The 18,394-nt window shown below is 42.4% G+C and overlaps 1 protein-coding gene across 1 annotated transcript in view; it reads left to right on the top strand.

The window, feature by feature from the left end:
- The window catches only part of LOC310924621 (FRAS1-related extracellular matrix protein 2-like), a gene marked incomplete at its 3' end in the record, with an annotated part of 90,193 nt that extends 76,736 nt beyond the window's left edge, over positions 1–13,457 (top strand). Inside the window, exons 12-24 of the mRNA XM_083886409.1 lie at positions 44–174; positions 306–461; positions 2,035–2,338; positions 2,578–2,709; positions 4,163–4,494; positions 7,553–7,766; positions 7,851–7,955; positions 8,091–8,218; positions 8,309–8,443; positions 8,965–9,091; positions 10,672–10,859; positions 10,956–11,102; positions 12,924–13,457. Of these exons, the coding sequence (XP_083742535.1) occupies positions 44–174; positions 306–461; positions 2,035–2,338; positions 2,578–2,709; positions 4,163–4,494; positions 7,553–7,766; positions 7,851–7,955; positions 8,091–8,218; positions 8,309–8,443; positions 8,965–9,091; positions 10,672–10,859; positions 10,956–11,102; positions 12,924–13,457 (2,633 nt within the window). The remainder of the gene's footprint in view (positions 1–43; positions 175–305; positions 462–2,034; positions 2,339–2,577; positions 2,710–4,162; positions 4,495–7,552; positions 7,767–7,850; positions 7,956–8,090; positions 8,219–8,308; positions 8,444–8,964; positions 9,092–10,671; positions 10,860–10,955; positions 11,103–12,923) is intronic.
- Positions 13,458–18,394: the final 4,937 nt, after the last annotated feature.

Genomic DNA, 18,394 nt, shown 5'->3' on the forward strand with positions numbered 1-18,394 from the left:
TGCTCTTGACGATATTTGCCAAATTTTTCTCCCCTCCGTGTAGAAATTGTGTTCAGAAAAGGCGACACTGAGCATTATGTGGAGGTGGAGGTTCTCTACGACGGAGTCAGGGAAATGAGGGAAGCGTTCACCGTTCACCTGAAGCCTGATGAGAACATGGTGGCGGAAACAAAGGTGAAAATCAAGCCAAATTGGCGTATAATTTAACTGTCAAGTCTGTTACTGCCTGGCTAACTATCTCATTACAAGGTAGCAGCAATTTATTCCCCATTAACGTCCTTGCACTTCTCCCTGTCAATCAACAGATGAGCAAAGCCATTATATATATCGAGGAGACCAACAGCATGGCGGACGTCACCTTCCCCTCGGTGCCTCGGGTGGTTTCTCTGCTGCATTATGATGACATCGACAGGACCAGAGACTCTGTCCTTGTGGCTGGATATCCTGTCATTTGTGTCACTGTATGTCCCAACTGATGCGTGGTGAAATACTTTTCAGTCGCTGACAGCATGGCGGCCGCGTAGTTAGCACTAGCGGAGTCTCTGTGTGTGGATTGGTTTTGGATTGAGGTCAGGTTAACCGGACTCTAAGTCGCCTGTAGGTGTTAATGTGAGCGTGAACAGTTCAGACCTGGTATTTATATCCATTCTGAGACATCTGATCACATGTGTACATCTCTAAGGCTCTGTTCACACTTGGTATTAGCATCCTATTAACAGCATTAACCTCCTTGGTGATCTGATCTCGTGTGGATGGCGTCAAGTGTTCACACCTGACATTGAAATCCTGTCTCCTGTGAACCAAAGGAGATCATATCTGGTTTCATTATGTGTGTAACGAATGTACAGATGTATCTGTGTGGGTAAGAGACAGGCAGAGAGAAAGACGTACATGCTTAGAAATACCAGTGCTAAGTAGAACCATATAAGGTTCTTCGGCTTTTCCTCATAGGGGAACCCTTTTTATAAGTGTTCCACCTGGAACCCTTTTGGAGGGTTCCACCAGGAACCCTTTTAAAACCCTTTATTCAGGAAAGGGTTTTTAAAGGGTTCTCTGGATAAAAATGGTTCTTACTGGAACCATTAGTGTTACCAAGAACCCAAACGGGTTTTTCAGAAGCGAATGGTTCCAGGTAGAACCTTTTTTATAAGGGTTCCATCTGGAACCCTATTAAAACCCTTTATTCAGGAAAGGGGTTTTAAAGGGTTCTCTGGATAAAAATGGTTCTTACTGGAACCATTAGTGTTACCAAGAACCCTTGAAAACCCCAAAAGGGTTTTTCAGAAGCGAATGGTTCCAGGTAGAACCTTTTTATAAGGGTTCCACCTGGAACCCTATTAAAACCCTTTATTCAGGAAAGGGGTTTTAAAGGGTTCTCTGGATAAAAATGATTCTTACTGGAACCATTAGTGTTACCAAGAACCCTTGAAAAAGCGAATGGTTCCAGGTAGAACCTCAGCCCCTGTAGAAGGAACCTTTTGGAACCCTTATTTCTAAGAGTGTAGGAGAATGAAACTGAGTGCAATGATTCTACTCTGACATGAAATAAGGATGGGTACCCTGCTCAGGGGCCTGGTGTGGACTCGGACCGGCAATCCTCCGGTTACAAGCCAAGTTCCATTTCCGCTCGGACTGTTGATAAGGGGTAAACTAAGCTAAATAGCTAACCTGAGATTATAATTCCAGATCTAAATGGGGTCCCTGTATGCTAACACTGCGGTGGCTAACCCTAACCCAGTGTCCATCTCTCCCTGCTTACCCTAAAAGGACTTTTTCTAACTTTAACTTTATGTGCCTTTCTATTCAGGCACATGCTTTTCGGTGAATTAGATGTGCACACTTTGCTGAATTATCGCCCCCTCTGTGAGAGCTCATTAGGAGTACACAGAAATATCCATGGCTGTTGCAGTGGGTTTTTAGGGCAGTTCATCCATATGTTCATGGCTGCTGCAGTAATTCGTCGGGCTTAGTTCATTCATATATCGATGGCCTCTGTTGTGTCTTATTTCGGTGTCTCTTTTCCCCCTTTTGCAGGCGTGTAACCCTAAGTACCCGGACTACGACAAAACGGGCTCCATCTGCATGAGCGAGAACATCAACAACACCTTGACGCGTTACCGTTGGCTCGTCAGTGCCCCCACCGGCCCCGACCGCGTCACCAGCCCAATGCGGGAAGCGGACTTTGACACCTTCTTCACTTCCTCCAAACTCATCACTTTGGACTCGGTCTACTTCCAGGCCGGGTCCAGGGTCCAGTGCGCCGCGAGAGCTGTGAATTCCGACGGCAACGAAGGCCTTGAGCTCCTCAGCCACATAGTGTCCGTCAGCGTGGACGAGGGTGAGTTGGAGAGCCCTCTTTTTCCAGCTTCAAATATTTAGTTTTGCTCTTGGAAACTGCCCAAAATGATGAGCAGCCAGTGGCTTTGTTCTGCTCTCTCCCACAACAGTACTCGCTGTCCTTGCACTGACAGAAAACTCAAAGATTAAAGAATTTTCTGTGGAGGATTTTTTTTTTTTGGGGGGGGTGAGAAAGAAAAAAAAAATCTTTGATGTTTTTCTTCTTCTGCGTGGTTGCAGGAATGTGCCAGCCTCGTGTTTCAGGCACAGTGGGGGCTGAGCCCTTCTCTGCCAAGCTGCGGTACACTGGAGGAGACGACACGGACCACCCCAACCTCATCAAAGTCACTGTCACCATGCCACACATTGATGGTGAGAACAGCAGACAGTTGGAAATATCATATATACGCCACGTTCCCCGCCGGTCAAAACAGGTTTTTTTTTTTTTCACTCATTTCCACTAATTGTTTTCCATTAATTGGCATCCATTCTCGGGGTCAAATGAATATGCGATTCATGCGGCTGCGGCTCCGATTGGCATTAGTGAGAACATAAGGCCTGAGTGAACATGCTAATTGCTTCTGCGTCTGCTCAGTTTTTGGCAGCACCGTGCCGTTACTGGCACAAAGCTATGACATGGATTCATCTTCAGCGGAGCTGTTAGCACTCACTTTTTAAAACTTGGTACCTGGCTGAATATTTTCGTATCATCAGTTGGATTGTCTGTATGTTATGTTATGTTTTTATGTATTTTCACATCATATGACGCAAAATTATTTTTATTATTATTATTCTGAAGATTTTGCATGTGCCAACATATGACTAATATTTTGAAATGGCTTCGACGAGAAGATCTTGCAAAGATAAGCCTGACGTATTCTGCTACGTCATTCACATTCCTAACAGGAATCGAGTCACAAGTTTCATAAAGCGTGCTTACCGTGCTTATTTTGCTATTAAACTTGGTGACCAGGATAAAGCTCCCGGATTTCCACTGGACGCGTTACAGCCGCGGCGCGGTGCCTTGGGAGCCGGCGGTATTCACGGAAGATCGCGTGATAATCTTGAACGGACGCGAGTTCGCGAGATCCCGCGATAGACTGTGTGTATAAAGGAAACAACAACAACACAGCTTCCTTTCATTCTCCGACGTGGAAGAACTGTTGATCTGGTGTCATAAATGATTTTATGTTTCTCCACTTCAACAATCAGTCTCTCGTCGTACATTATGACTCTCCGAGACGCTCTGATTAATTGACTGTTAGCACCGGTCACGACGTAATGTTGATGTGAAGTTGTGACAGGCTATATGACCTGCGTATTGTGTTTTATTTTGAAAGGGAGGTGGAAGTGTTTTATTTTGATTCTGTGTTGCACTTCCTGTCTGGTGCGAACTGCTCTGTTGGAATTTACGAGGTTCAGCAGCGGCAACGGCAAAAATAGAACTGCTACCCTTTCGAAAGCGTTGCGGCGCGGCGAGCCGCTGCTGAGTGTGTGCGTCCAGTGGAAATCGAGGGTAAATGTAATCAATTTAGTCAGAAGATATTTAAAATTTAAAAATCAAATTAGCATTAAAACCTGACCTGATAGACAACTTACACATTTATTTTTGTAACCCAGAGTTATAGATTTAGAAAGAAACTGAAGTAAAAGGGGCAAAATAGTATAACAGTTAGCTCATGGCTAACGCAGGGAAGAAGAAAGGACCGAACAACCACTGACAATGGTGTTAATCCTGATTTTATTGTGAAAAAGATGATATAGACATAAACTATTGGTTTGAGAACAGAAATTTTAACAAGATAATTAAACATTTGTCTTTCAGGTATGCTTCCTGTAGTGTCCACGCGGCCCCTGTCTAACTTTGAGCTCACTCTGAGCCCCGACGGTACCCGTGTGGGTCACCACCGCTGCTCCAATCTGCTGGACCACTCGGAGGTCAACACTCGCTACGGCTTCCTCACGGACGCCACCAGAAATCCGGCGGTCATTGGCGAAACCGCTCCGTACCAGTACAGCGCGGCCCTCAGGGGATCCAGCGCGCTGCAGTTCTACAGGAACCTCAACCTGGAGGCTTGTTTGTGGGAATTCAGCAGCTACTACGACATGTCTGAGCTGCTCAGCGACTGCGGCGGCACCATCGGGACTGACGGACAGGTAAAGCGGCCCCACCTTTTGGCGCCTCGGCTCACCTCTGACCCCTCCTTTGTCATCGTTAGACGTGAGGTGCGCGGAGTCGGGGGGTCAATAAAGCTGTCGAACACCTCCGGGACATGGAATGTGGATTTAGTCGCTTAAGTCTGAACTCATTTTCATTCCAAAATCCACCTGCATTTTCAAACCTGGTCAATCATTTGCAGCCAGGTTTAAAGACTAAAAGTAAATACTTGCCCGAAACAGAACTCATCCATTATGGTCTGTCAAGACCCACATTAACCCTTGTGGTAATGACTAACCCAGCACCTTGCTTCCTTCACTTTCTGGTTGCACCAATTACTTGCCTTGTCCAGTCAATATCCAGCAGCTCATTTAAAAAAAAAAACACACATGTGTTTGCTTTGTATGTGCACAGTGTTGTTTTTTTTTTTTTTTATGCGGAGGTCTCCGAGTCCTCTCTCTTTTTCCTGGCACACAAAGCAGCAGCCGTCAACATTTGCATTCACCTTGGAAACCAACTGCTTACTCGCAGTTAATTAAGGCGCAGTGTTGATGAAGTAGGGTCGGAGGAGTGCACGGGAATATCACGCTGAAACCCACTGAGGATTATTAATTAAAGCGCTACAGCAGTTTTGTCTATGAAGTTTTATATAGTGAGTGCACACGGGGTTTGTTAATGTAATAGGAGTTTCTCAGTTTACATAGCCTTAGGTTCGGTAGCGGAAGGCGTCGCAGCTGATCGCAGGCTTTCCCCCCCCGACGAGGAGAACTTTGTAGGCGCGTGACGCGAACTTTGAACGTGAAAGTAACAAACAGGTCTTGACAAGACGGCAGGTTTGCTGCTAGCGATACGAAAATAGATTTATCCCGACCTCGTGGTAAAGAAAATCAATGATGGTGAGCCTTCTGACGGCGTCATTGATTCCAGTCAAGTCTGATTTTAAGTCACAAAATCATGTAGGTTCTTCTCCCTGTTAGAGAGTAGCACATCTCTGTATTGAGATTTCCTCGCTAAGGTCACTTGAACAGTGCTTCAGTTACAGTTTTAGTGTCTATAACAAAGACAGGGAAAACGTAGCCTTTGTTTACTTGGCACTCTGTGACCCTGATTGACCCTCAGTGGGCAGTCGGGCTTTAGCGCGGTCATCTCCGTACAGGTCAGGGGGCCCCAGTGTCATGTCACAGCAGTTGTCCTGACTCGAGGAAAGGAACCAGCAGCTTGTGTCAGGAGGCCCGTTCTGCTAATCATTTGTCCTGAGCCCTTGGCGCCCGGAGGGGCGGGCACGTCTGCACACGAACGCTAGAGAACCAGTGCAGGCAGGCAATTCTCACAGGTCACAGGAAAGTGCAGATACCAGAGAGGACTTTCACCGCACACAATCCTTTTGACCATCTTTAGACGGCCCCTTTTTAGAGTTTGGAGTAAGTCGTTCTCCCCAGCTGCAATACTTTATATTTATGCTTTTGATGTTATCTCAGAAGCAGTAGCCTTTCAAGGTTTGCGCACATTTGATTTTGAGATACAGACAAATATCCTTTAGAACCATTATCAAATGAGTCATTTGTTTCATGTCGAGACAGATGGAGACAGTAGCAACACTGCATAAATAAGTGTCTGTTAAAAGTAAATTCTACTGCTATTTGACCAGTTAACTTATTCTCCCCATTTGCCCCCGCACACCAACACACCCCGCAGTCAGGTCTGATAGTATTGCTTGACATAGCGCCCTTTACAAATAACGTTATCTTGTCTGCCCACTAAGACCAAACAGAGGCAGAGTAATAACACGAGCAACAAGACAAAAAATCTGGTCTTTGAGCAGTTTGATCAGTTAACTTATTTCCTGGCCCTGCACACAAACACACCCCGCTGTCAGGTCTGATAGTATTGCTTGACATATAAAGTTACATCTTGTCTGCCCACTAAGACCAAACACAGGCAGAGTAATATGACCAGCAACAACACAAAAAATCTGGTCTTTGAGCAGTTTGAGCAGTTAACTTATTGTCTGCCCCTGCACACAAATGCACCCCGCAGTCAGGTCTGATAGTATTGCTTGACATATAATGTTACATCTTGTCTGCCCACTAAAACCAAACACAAGCAGAGTAATAACAGGAGCAACAACACAAAAAATCTGGTCTTTGAGCAGTTTGAGCAGTTAACTTATTGTCTGCCCCTGCACACAAATGCACCCCGCAGTCAGGTCTGATAGTATTGCTTGACATATAATGTTACATCTTGTCTGCCCACTAAAACCAAACACAAGCAGAGTAATAACAGGAGCAACAACACAAAAAATCTGGTCTTTGAGCAGTTTGAGCAGTTAACTTATTGTCTGCCCCTGCACACAAATGCACCCCGCAGTCAGGTCTGATAGTATTGCTTGACATATAATGTTACATCTTGTCTGCCCACTAAAACCAAACACAAGCAGAGTAATAACAGGAGCAACAACACAAAAAATCTGGTCTTTGAGCAGTTTTACCAGTTAACTTATTGTCTGCCCCTGTACACAGATGAACCTCGCAGTCAGGTCTGATAGTATTGCTTGACATATAGCGTTGCATCTTGTCTGCCCATTAAGACCAAACAGAGGCAGAGTCATAACACGAGCAACAACACACAAAATCTGGTCTTAGAGCAGTTTGACCAGTTAACTTATTCTCCCCGTCTGCCCCTGCACACAGATGCACCACGCAGTCAGGTCTGATAGTATTGCTTGACATATAACGTTACATCTTGTAACCAAACAGAGGCAGAGTAATAACACAAAAAATCACCAGGAGTTTATGCCTTGCAGCTTTAAATTAATGTAGATAAAGACGATTTAAAAACTGCGCGACATCATTTGTAATCGTTAGGGACCGGGAACACTCGAGTCAATCCAATAAATCTTACAGCCACAGACCATCGAGTGAACTTAATGGTGCTTATACTTCACATGATTATAAGCTTGATCTCTTAGCGAGCTACATGGTGGAATGATTTGCTTTATTTCCTAAGATAATTATGTATGTGCGCTATATTCAGACTGTTTGGTTTGATTCGCTGCAGGTGCTGAATCTGGTCCAGTCCTATGTCACACTCCGGGTCCCTCTCCACGTGTCCTACGTGTTCCACTCCCCCGTGGGAGCGGGAGGATGGCAGCACTTTGACTTGCAGTCTGAGCTCAGGCTCACATTCGTGTACGACACTGCCATCTTGTGGAGGGACGGTATCGGTAGCCCACCAGAGGCTGAACTGCAAGGCAAGTCTTGGACCAAGAAAACTAAAGCTGTTATTATTAATAATAATAATAATAATAATAATAATAATAATAGCAGAATTAAAACTCTGTCTCCTGTCTTTGCAGGCGCCCTTTACCCAACCAGCATGCGCATAAATGGTCAGGGGCGACTGGTGGTCAACTTCCGCACCGAGGCTCGGTTCAGAGGCCTGTTTGTGTTTGCACATCCAGGTAAAAATCACATAAAAAAGCACATTTTACATAGTGGTGACTGTTTTTTAATGCTTTTTTATGCATTAGGGCAGGTGCAGTGCTCATTTTTAGGTGCAATATGATCGCTATAAGTATTTTACTTCTGTTTTCCAGCCTCTCCGCTCGCCTCCATGGTCATGTGTCCGGACCACCCCGGCTTGACCTTCAACGTCAGCCTTGTGAGGAGCGAGCCGACGTACAACCAGCCGATCCAGCAGTGGACCTTTGTGTCTGATTTTGCTGTAAGAAAATCCTCGTTGTTGTTGTTGTTCTTGTTCTTTTGTGTTTTTATTACACCTGATATGCACTGAATGTAACGTTCCCCCTCGCAGGTGCGCGACTACTCTGGCACATACACGGTGAAGCTGATCCCCTGTACGTCGCCTCCCAGCCTGGAGTACACCATCCCGCCTGTCTGCAACCCGAGAGAGCCGCTAACCTTTGACCTGGATATACGCTTTCAGCAGGTTATTATTTCAAAAAAAGCCATTTTGTTTTTGAGCAGCATGGAAGTGTTTATTAGGCTTTCACTCCCGAGTCAAACGGCTTGGGAACGTTGGCCCCAGCTGAACAAATTTCTTCTTTGTGCAATTCGTTTTTGGCAGTGACACAAATCCCTGCGTCGTTTCTGCCTCAAAGCTATGACACACAATTATCTTCTGGCAGTTTCCATTGGCCGCTAATGTTTGTACCGCACTCATTATTTGTATTATTTCAAAAATCCCTTGAAAGGTCGACCAGAGTAAAGGTCTCAAATGCATTCGCCATGCTGTTGTTTTTTTTCTTCTTCTGACACACGACCCAGGGTCAAAACACTTGACATTGACGTTAATTGCCTTAAACTGGGTCTAAAGATCCCGAGTATGGACCCGGCGAGGCTTCACTTGAGACTCATATCTCACACTTTTACGATCCAGCTTCTCACAACCATTTCAGCCAATAACGACTTGTCTCTCACTGTGATTTGCGTGCGTCTGACTGTTTGCAGGTCAGCGACCCCGTGGCTGCCGAGTTCAGCCTGAACACGCAGATGATCTTGCTGTCGAAGCGCACGCTGTGGCTCTCGGACGGCTCCATGGGCTTTGGACAGGAGAGCGACACTGCCTTCTCGCAGGGTGAGGCTGTGATTTCTACATATGTCTTTAAATTATACTATAAGTAAATGCCCTTAAATTGTTTAAAGATAAAGCAAAACAGGGGAGAAAAGGCTTCAAAAATGCTATAAATGGCTGTTTTATTAATTAGCTCCGCGTACTTCAGGCCTCTCTGTTGATAGAAAAAAAGAAGCAAACGTTGCTGTTGAGCAGAAATGCCATTATCTCCTGACTCAACAGGATGAAAATGGAAGGATAATGAGGCCTCCACGAAAGGTCATTTCGACCACTTTCATGTGTTTTTCCCACAAAAACAAGCTCATTAGAAGAGCCTGCATTTTTATATCTCACAACAAGGTCTTAGCAATCTTTAAGAAGTCCTTGGAAGTTCCTGGTAAAGCTCACATAGAGTGGTCCTGTTGCACATATATGTTAGTTATGGAGGTCTACTTACATACATTAACTTGTTTTTATGGTCAAAAACCTCCTAGTTGCTGTAAACGAGCCGATAGAAATCTGTCTTTTCTGACGCTGTTCCCCAGCCGCGATATTTCAGACATAATTCTCACACCCAGAAGACAGAGTGTGTTGTGATTGGCCAGCCAGCGTAGAGCCTTCCCAACTGTCTTGTTATTGGCCAATACCCGGAAGTGACATATTCAGCACACCCGCTCTCAGAAGCGCAGCTCCCCCCTCTGGAACGGTGGATGTACTGCTACTCATTATCAAAACATTGTTTTAACAATGTTTAAAAATAGCTTCGTCGTGTGAAACACCTCCACAACGGACGTTATTCTTCTTCTGCGGTTCAATGTACGCAACCGGATGTGCCCGGACTAGTGCCCAGAGCAGGACGATCTGCTGTTCAGGAGAACCGGTGTTTACGTAACCGGACCGGGTTTTTTCCGAGATCTCGCTGAGCCCGAGATTACAATAAAACACAGCGTTCTCAGCAGTGGCTGAACTGTTTGTTTAGAACCTTCGGGGCTTCGTAAACAAGGTAATGACGCAGATACACACTAAAAAACTGCGTTAATTGGAACTTCCGGTCTAGGTGCGCTTTAATGTTAGTAATAACACGAGCAACAACACAAAAAATGTGGTCTTTGAGCAGTTTGATCAGTTAACTTATTTCCTGGCCCTGCACACAAACACACCCCGCTGTCAGGTCTGATAGTATTGCTTGACATATAAAGTTACATCTTGTCTGCCCACTAAGACCAAACACAGGCAGAGTAATATGACCAGCAACAACACAAAAAATCTGGTCTTTGAGCAGTTTGAGCAGTTAACTTATTGTCTGCCCCTGCACACAAATGCACCCCGCAGTCAGGTCTGATAGTATTGCTTGACATATAATGTTACATCTTGTCTGCCCACTAAAACCAAACACAGGCAGAGTAATAACAGGAGCAACAACACAAAAAATCTGGTCTTTGAGCAGTTTTACCAGTTAACTTATTGTCTGCCCCTGTACACAGATGAACCTCGCAGTCAGGTCTGATAGTATTGCTTGACATATAGCGTTGCATCTTTAATGTAGAAGAAGACTCTTGTTGTTCTCCAGGAGGTTTATATTTTGCTCTCGTCTTCACACACAGGTGATTTGATTTATGGCCGCGTGATGGTGGATCCAGTGCAGAACCTGGGCGACTCTTTCATTTGTAACATAGAGAAAGTGTTCCTGTGCACTGGAGCTGACGGCTACGTGCCCAAGTACAACCCCAGCAACTTTGAGTTCGGCTGTTTGGCCGATGCTCCGTCACTGCTGTACCGATTCAAGATCATTGTAAGAAGAAACACCGTATATATCATGAATGATGTATTTGTTGTGTGTTTCATTTAGACGTCACACTCGTTGTTTTGCCTCTCTCTCTAACTCAAGGACAAAGCCCAACCGGACACCCAGGCGCGCTCTTTTGGCAGCGTGGCGTTTAACGCCTACCTGGCTGTGGACGACCCCGGCGCGTTAGCTCTGGTGAGACAACCGGGCTCCGACGGTTTCAGGATGGATTCCTCCGCTCTCTTCCAGGTTCGTGTAAAGGTCAAACGTATTCGGCGCGCAGGCTTTAACGGGGTTTCACGTTCTTTGTGAGCTGGCAGAGAAAAAGAAAGGACTCTGAAATGTCACTTTCTGCAGTCTCATGAGAAACCATGGAAACTGTAATGCATGCGAAACAAACCTGTCACCGTACGATCTGGCCCTGTAATGCTGATCTGATCAAAACACTCACTATACACAAGTTTATATAGCTCTGCACTTTGTTTCTAAAGCTCCTTTTTTATCTTATTTGTTGAAATAATCCAGACAGCCATGAATAAATTAAGGGTCCTCTGAAAGAAATAATCTGGTGTTTGTAGCCCTGGCAATACTTTAGTAGAGGAATTTAATTTTTTTATTCCTCTCGTTACGGTAATTGAGTAGGTTTTTTTTTTAAAGAGGTTGTTAAAATCTGTACTTGAGCTCGAGTGTATATATATATATTATTTAAAGTATTCACTACATAAATCACATCCTGTCTACTGCTACTACCATTTTAATCCCCTTTGGTCCCCAAAGTTTGGAACAAATACTGAATAATCCTGAATAGAAGACTGTTTACAGGTGTCATTTTTTCACATTCTAATCCACACATATTTTTTATACACATATACGTGTTTGAAGAAGAGGAAATTCTGCATTTTGAAAGGAACTTGTGCCTTAAAAATGTCCCGTAAATACATATAGGAGACACACTTTAGGTGAAGGAAATTAAAGGTGCATTATGTAATAAATCTAAAGCAACTGGCCATAAAATCCTCCTAATATGTCACAGAGACTCAGGAATAATGTTCATATAACAAACTGAACTCACCAACAACAACAGTACAGACAAAATATTTGCATTAAAAAAAAATATTTTGCAGACTGCAAATCATGTTTATGTTTTGAAATCATGTTTTGGCATGTGGCGCCACCTACCGCCGTCTACCAATCATTGCAGTCAGTAGAGTCTCAGCTGCAGAGCAACCACGGGTTGCTAGTTACGTCAGAACTACAATGGCGGAGAAAAAAACAACCTAAAAGACCTTTGTATTTTTGAATTTGAATGTAGTAATGTAGTTTTTGGCCACATTCTTACATATGGCACCTTTTAGCCTTTTATTGAATATGTAGCTTTGTAGGCTTTTGTTGCTAATTTTTGTCCTTTGCATAAAGGCTACCATGGACACTTTGATATCTTTGCCTGCTATCATACAAAGAGGCATTGGGAGATATGTACTGAGAATATCATGTTTTGGCATGTGGCGCCACCTACCGCCGTCTACCGATCATTGCAGTCAGTGGAGTCTCAGCTGCCGAGCAACCACGGTTTGCCAGTTACGTGAAAAAACGAAACCTAAAAGACCTTGGTATTTTGAATTTGAATGTAGTAACTGTTTTTGGCCACATTCTTACATATGGCGCCTTTAACCGTAAATTTACTACCGTTTAAACGTTTGGGGTCACCTATACAATTTGCGTGTGTTTTCCATTAAAAGTCAAACTTTTATTCTTAAAAAGAGTTGCAAAATGAATAGAAAATATAGTCAAGACATTAACAAGATTATAATAATGATTTTTATTCAAAATAATAAGGGTTTTCTAATCATCCAATAGCCTTCTAGCGCTATTAGCAAACACAATGTACCATTAGAACACTGGAAATGGGCCTCTATACACCTATGTACATATTCCATTAAAAACCAGACGTTATATTCATTGAAAAAAAGTGTTTTTCCTTAATAAATAAAGACATTTCTAAATGACCCCAAACTTTTCAACGGTAGTGTACATATTTTTAAAGAAGATAACACTGTTTCTCTCTCTCAGGTTTCTACTGGCAGAGAATGGTTCATTCACACCATCTACACGGTCCGATCCCGGGACAACGCTAACCGCGGCATAGGCAAGAGAAGCCTGGAGTACCACGCGCTGAGCGAGCCGCCCGCAAACCGCCTCCCAGAGAGTCGCCGTCGCGCCCGCAGATCGAGCAACGGCGTGCCGGAGCTCATCGAGGAGATCGGCGAGAACAACAACCGCGGCACGAACATCCTGCACATCGCGCTGGACCGCAGCAGCCAGCGGCGGACGAGCCCGGAGCGGGAGATCTTCACCAAAGAAGGAGTCGTTCCGCACGAGGTCAACCAGAGAGACGGCGACGACGGCGGCGGCGACGGCGACGAGCGGCTGGTGCTGACCATCGGCGTCTTCGTCGGCCTGCTGCTCACGGCGCTCGTCGTCATCGTGGCGGCGCTGTTGGTTCGCTCCAAGCGCGGCAAGAAGAAGGACGTGCCCAAGAACTCCGGCAGCGCCGAGCCCATGATGACGCACGGCCTCGGTAACAGTGACAGCTCAGAGGTTTAACCCAGGCAGAGACTGAAGACAGTTAATATTCTTCTTCTTTTTTCTTTTTTTTTTTTGCAAGTGCCTCACGTTCTGTCAAAAATGGAAGATTGTGTGTGTGAGTGTGTGTGTTCTTGTACTTGTGGCATACTTGGGACCAGTGAGGGGTTTTTAAACCAACAAAGTGAGGTCATTTTTACAAAGTGAGGACATTTTGGCCGGTCCTCACTTTGTCTTCATTGAAATCACTTCCTTAGGTTATAAACATATATATAACAGTGGTCCTCAATTTGGTACAAACAAAACATTTTGGTGTTTCACACACTTTTTGCTCCACCTGCACACATTTTATGGTACTGCACCCAGTAGTTCTTTATAAATGTCATTCATGAAGTAGATTTTTGTAATTGTGTTGATTTATGAAGTGGAAAATGCCGGTCCTCACTTTGTCAGCAAGTGTGTGTGTGTGTGTGTGTGTGTGTGTGTGGGTTCTTGTACTTGTGGCATAATGAGGACCAGTAAGGGTTTTTGACCAACAAAGTGAGGTCCTTTTCAGGAAGTGAGGACATTTTGGCCAGCCCTCACTTTGTTTTCATTGAAATCACTTCCTTAGGTCGTAAACATGCTATAGTCTGTTTTTTTAACAGAGGTCCTCAATTTGGTACAAAACCCGGTTCCACCTGCAGACATTTTATGGTACTGCGCCCAGTAGTTTTTTATAGATGGCATTCATGAAGTAGATATTTGTAATTGTGTTGGTTTATAATGTGGAAATGCTGGTCCTCAGTATGCGGCAAGTATAAGAGTGTGTCTGTGTGTGTGTGTGTGTGTGTGTGTGTGTGTGTGTGTGTGTGTGTGTGTGTGTGTGTGTGTGTGTGTGTGTGTGTGTGTGAAGCAACACAAATTACAAAGAGCTTTTCGCTTCTTTTCAGAAAAATCTACTTGAAATACGGGATGACGCTCGTGTCCGGACACTGGTCTGGAAACTAAGACTGTGTTTGTAGCTGTTTTTAAGGCACTTGTCAAGTCGTCATCACCCACTTATTTTTTTTTGATTTTTTTGCTTTCGATGCCACTTGATCCAAAAAAAAAAAAAAAACGAGATGTGTCGTGTTTTCCAAAGGTGCTACAGAAGATGCCTGTGAACTTGAACGGCATTTGGTGTTTGAACTGAACAATAGGTGAAGAGAGAAGTAGGGGGATATTTTGGATACCGTAGTTATATCGACAAACAGGCTTGTGTACGTTTTTTTGATTTGCTGCGTTGTTGTTGTTGATCTACTGTGCGTCGCTTACACTGGCCAAACCTGTCCTTTTTGTCCCTTAAATTCAGTGTGTGCCTAAGAACTCGCGGGATGTTTCGTTGTCGTCCGGTTTTGTCCTGTGTGATCAGCACGACATCAGATTCTTTTTCTTTCATTTTTTTTGTGTTTCCACTCGGTTAAATCTTTGTGTTCATGTTTTTTGTGCATGCATTTACTTTTTTTTGGTATTTTTGAGATTCTTTTTTTTTTAAATTGTAAGCAAAAAGTTGTGAAAAGTGAGTCTGAACTGCTGTGTTTCCATCATTACATCACATTTGAAATCAGTAATTCCTCCCTGATGTTCATTTGTGTGATTTTTAAAACCTTTAAAACTGCCACGTGGCACTAAAATCAAATAAAAGAAACCACCATATTATTATGGTATGGATGTGTCTTTTGAGACAGCTGGCCTGCAGTGAAATAGTGATTCCAGATCATTATCGTTATTTCAGTAAGAATTACACTACTCTTTTTAAATATCATACATTCTTATTTCACTAAAAGGGAATTCAATGTTTCGCCTCAATCATAATGTCTTTCTCCCTGGTTTATTAGTTTTAAACGTATTTATTTATTCTTCTCCCTCTTCAATCCTGATTTTGAACCAGTCTCTTGTCAATCGCGTTACTTTGATTTCAGTATATTTTAAAAATCATCACACAGACTTTCTATGTATCAGTGTTTGCTGCTTTTTTATTTGTTTTTTCAGATCCAGGCACCGGATTGCCCATAAAATCTGATTACCTCACACTATCGCGATTACTAATTTTTAACATTTTTTTTTCTTTTTTAAAATGTAGCGCTTTTATTTTGAAATCAAAACCCAATTCTATGCAACCTGTGATCTCACACCTTTCATGAAATGTTTCAGTGCACAGTTTCTTTGCTTGCTGATTTTAGGTTTTTAACACTGTATCAATGTACTGTGGTTCTTTGTTTTTTCTCTCCCCTCCACTCTGATGCTTTGAGTGCATTCTGAGCTTTTTATGCACATGTGTATATATATTTACTTATGTATTACCTATAAATATACCATTTGGATGTTTTGGGAATGGTTATCGTTCAAGAATACATACTGTATGTGCTGTAAAGTATTTGTAACATAGACCAGAAGCACAACATGGTCTGCAAATAAATAATTTTTTCAAGAAAATCATATTTTCTTTTTTCTTTCTTTTGTGAATCCAACAGCTATTAAACGTGCTAATTGACATTGCTCCACAAGGGCATAAATACGATTATACTTAAATACAGCGGTCATTATTCACCTCGGGATCATTAAGCTGCAGATTATATTAAACAAAAGGCCAAAGTGCCAAAAAATTGTCTTTTATTTAAGATTCTGCTTCCAATTAAGTCTGTACAGGTTCTCTATATACATCAAAGGCCCTTGTCCAACATTCTCAGGTTTATTCTAAGGCTACAAAAACCTTCATTTTGAAGACATTATACAATAATACAAACAATTTAGTCAATTTCTGCCAATAAACCCTACTTTAATAGCAATTTCTGTTTTTTTCCTTTTGTTCAATTGATGATAAAGTTGGTTTGTTTTGGTGAAAATATGTTATTTATGTTATTTTGTTATACTTATTTCATTTTAAATGTTACACTTTCATATATTTCTGTGCATCTTTCTCCTTGTATTCATTTATTTTTGTATTATGTGAAATAATTGATCATCCTAAAGTATATTTTGCAGCTTCACAGGTGGGGGATTGTTTTCTTTAACCCTTAAAACAGAGCATTTCAGCTGCTTTTCCCCCAATTACTATGTTAAAAAGTATACAGAGAGTATTAATGTGCATAATGTGTCTTATTTCCTTTTTTTTTCAGCACAACCTAGACAAATTAATTTTCACCCAACTATATAAACACACCTGAGCAAAAGGTATTCAAAATGTTTCAATTTGTGAAATTTGGAAAAATGTCACATTTCAATTGGCTCGTTTTTTTGAAAAAAAAGAAAAGAAAAACAAGTCTAATTTTGTGACTTCTGCACAGTTATCGCTGCTTCATATATCACTACTAAAAATATGATATAAAAGGAATCATAATCTTGACTCAACACATAAGAAAATGGGAAAACAAGCCTGAATATGTGACCTATAAACACACAGCCCCAGGATGTCCATATAAGGAGTTGTGCATTATTCCCACGGCAATTTTTCCATGGGCTTAATATAATTTATCTTAATTCTATCTATGTTAATAATACCTCTCTTTATCGTTCTCAATCCTTCAGTAAACCTGTAAATCTAAACCCACGTCATCTCCTTTACTCTTCATTTCCTCATTTAAGCGTCAAGCTTGAGTCGAGCTGAACGATCGACACCGGGAGTTAAACCATGTGCTTTTATTACCAGTGCATATTCGAGAAAACAAAAGATTGTTTGCAAATGTGGAACGTTGACGCAATCAAACGGCGGTTAACAGGTTTTAAAAACGCTTCAAAACGACTCCTCTCGAAAGACGTCCGGGGCTTCTGTTTTGGCAACGAGTCAAACGTGAGAAGCAGGTGGAGAATCTGAGAAGAAGCAGCAGCAGCAGCTTCCTGGTCGAGTTCGCTGCCGAGGTGTTCGGGCGTTTTAGCACAGTTTTATTGGTAATTACAGTATATCAAACCAGGAAGTTGCTCCTTTTCCTCACAACACCTGGTCTGTGGGTTTTTTTTTTTTTTTTTTTAATTCTGGCTTTACATAGAATGAACACTAGGGGGAGCAAGAGGTCATGGCTTTTATGTACTGCAGGTAAAAACTCCTATCGAGCAGTGAAGGAACTCTGATAAAGTTAACATTTCTGTAACGGTTGAAAGCAAAATGAACAAAAAAACAAAAAAAATCATAAAACAGAATTCAAATTCCATCCCCAATATGTTTCCAATCTTGTATTTGTGGAATGTATTTAGCACAAATCGACCGTTTTCTCCCTCAAAAAAAGGATTTAAAGTCGTACTGACTTGATAATTTGGCTGGATTTCCTGAGATGTGTCATATTTCTGGTTTGGATGCATTCTCGGAATATAAAAACATGCATAAACATGGCTCTAAATTGTCCTGATGTGTGTGTGTGTGTGTGTGTGTGGGAAACTGAATTCTGCTTTAAGGGACTGGAATAAACTGAAAAGAAGAAGAAAAAAAGAAAAGCACATCACTTTAGAAAAATAATTTGTAAATGCTGAACTAGTGTATAAAATCAAATAAATTAGCTTTTTTTTTTTCATTTTGCTTCCCCCCCCCCTCCTTTAAAACAACACATATTAAGACAAATCATTATTGTGCTGCTTACATTAGCAATAAATATGACACTTTTCTTCTTAGCAGGTTTTCAAAAGCACATTTACGTTGTTTTTTTTTTTTTGTTAAACAGCTGCCAAACACGTTTGTTTTTCTGCTCTTCTCCTCACGAATCTCTTCTGTGTTTGAAAATCATAGCACGCACACACATACCGAGTGGTCTAATATACACAATATACATTTATGTATATACAGTACATACAGCAAAATCAATGCACGGATGATGGTGGTGATGGTGGTGATGATGATGATGCCCTTAAAATGACAGATTTTACATTTCTTTGCTAAAGAAGCACACTGCTGTTTGTTTCACTGTAAGCGCTAACTAGTTCATTAGCAACGGATGCGTACGCGGGTG

This window comes from Microchirus variegatus (assembly GCF_963457635.1).
Source record: "Microchirus variegatus genome assembly, chromosome: 3".
NCBI classification, from domain to species: Eukaryota; Metazoa; Chordata; class Actinopteri; order Pleuronectiformes; family Soleidae; genus Microchirus; species Microchirus variegatus.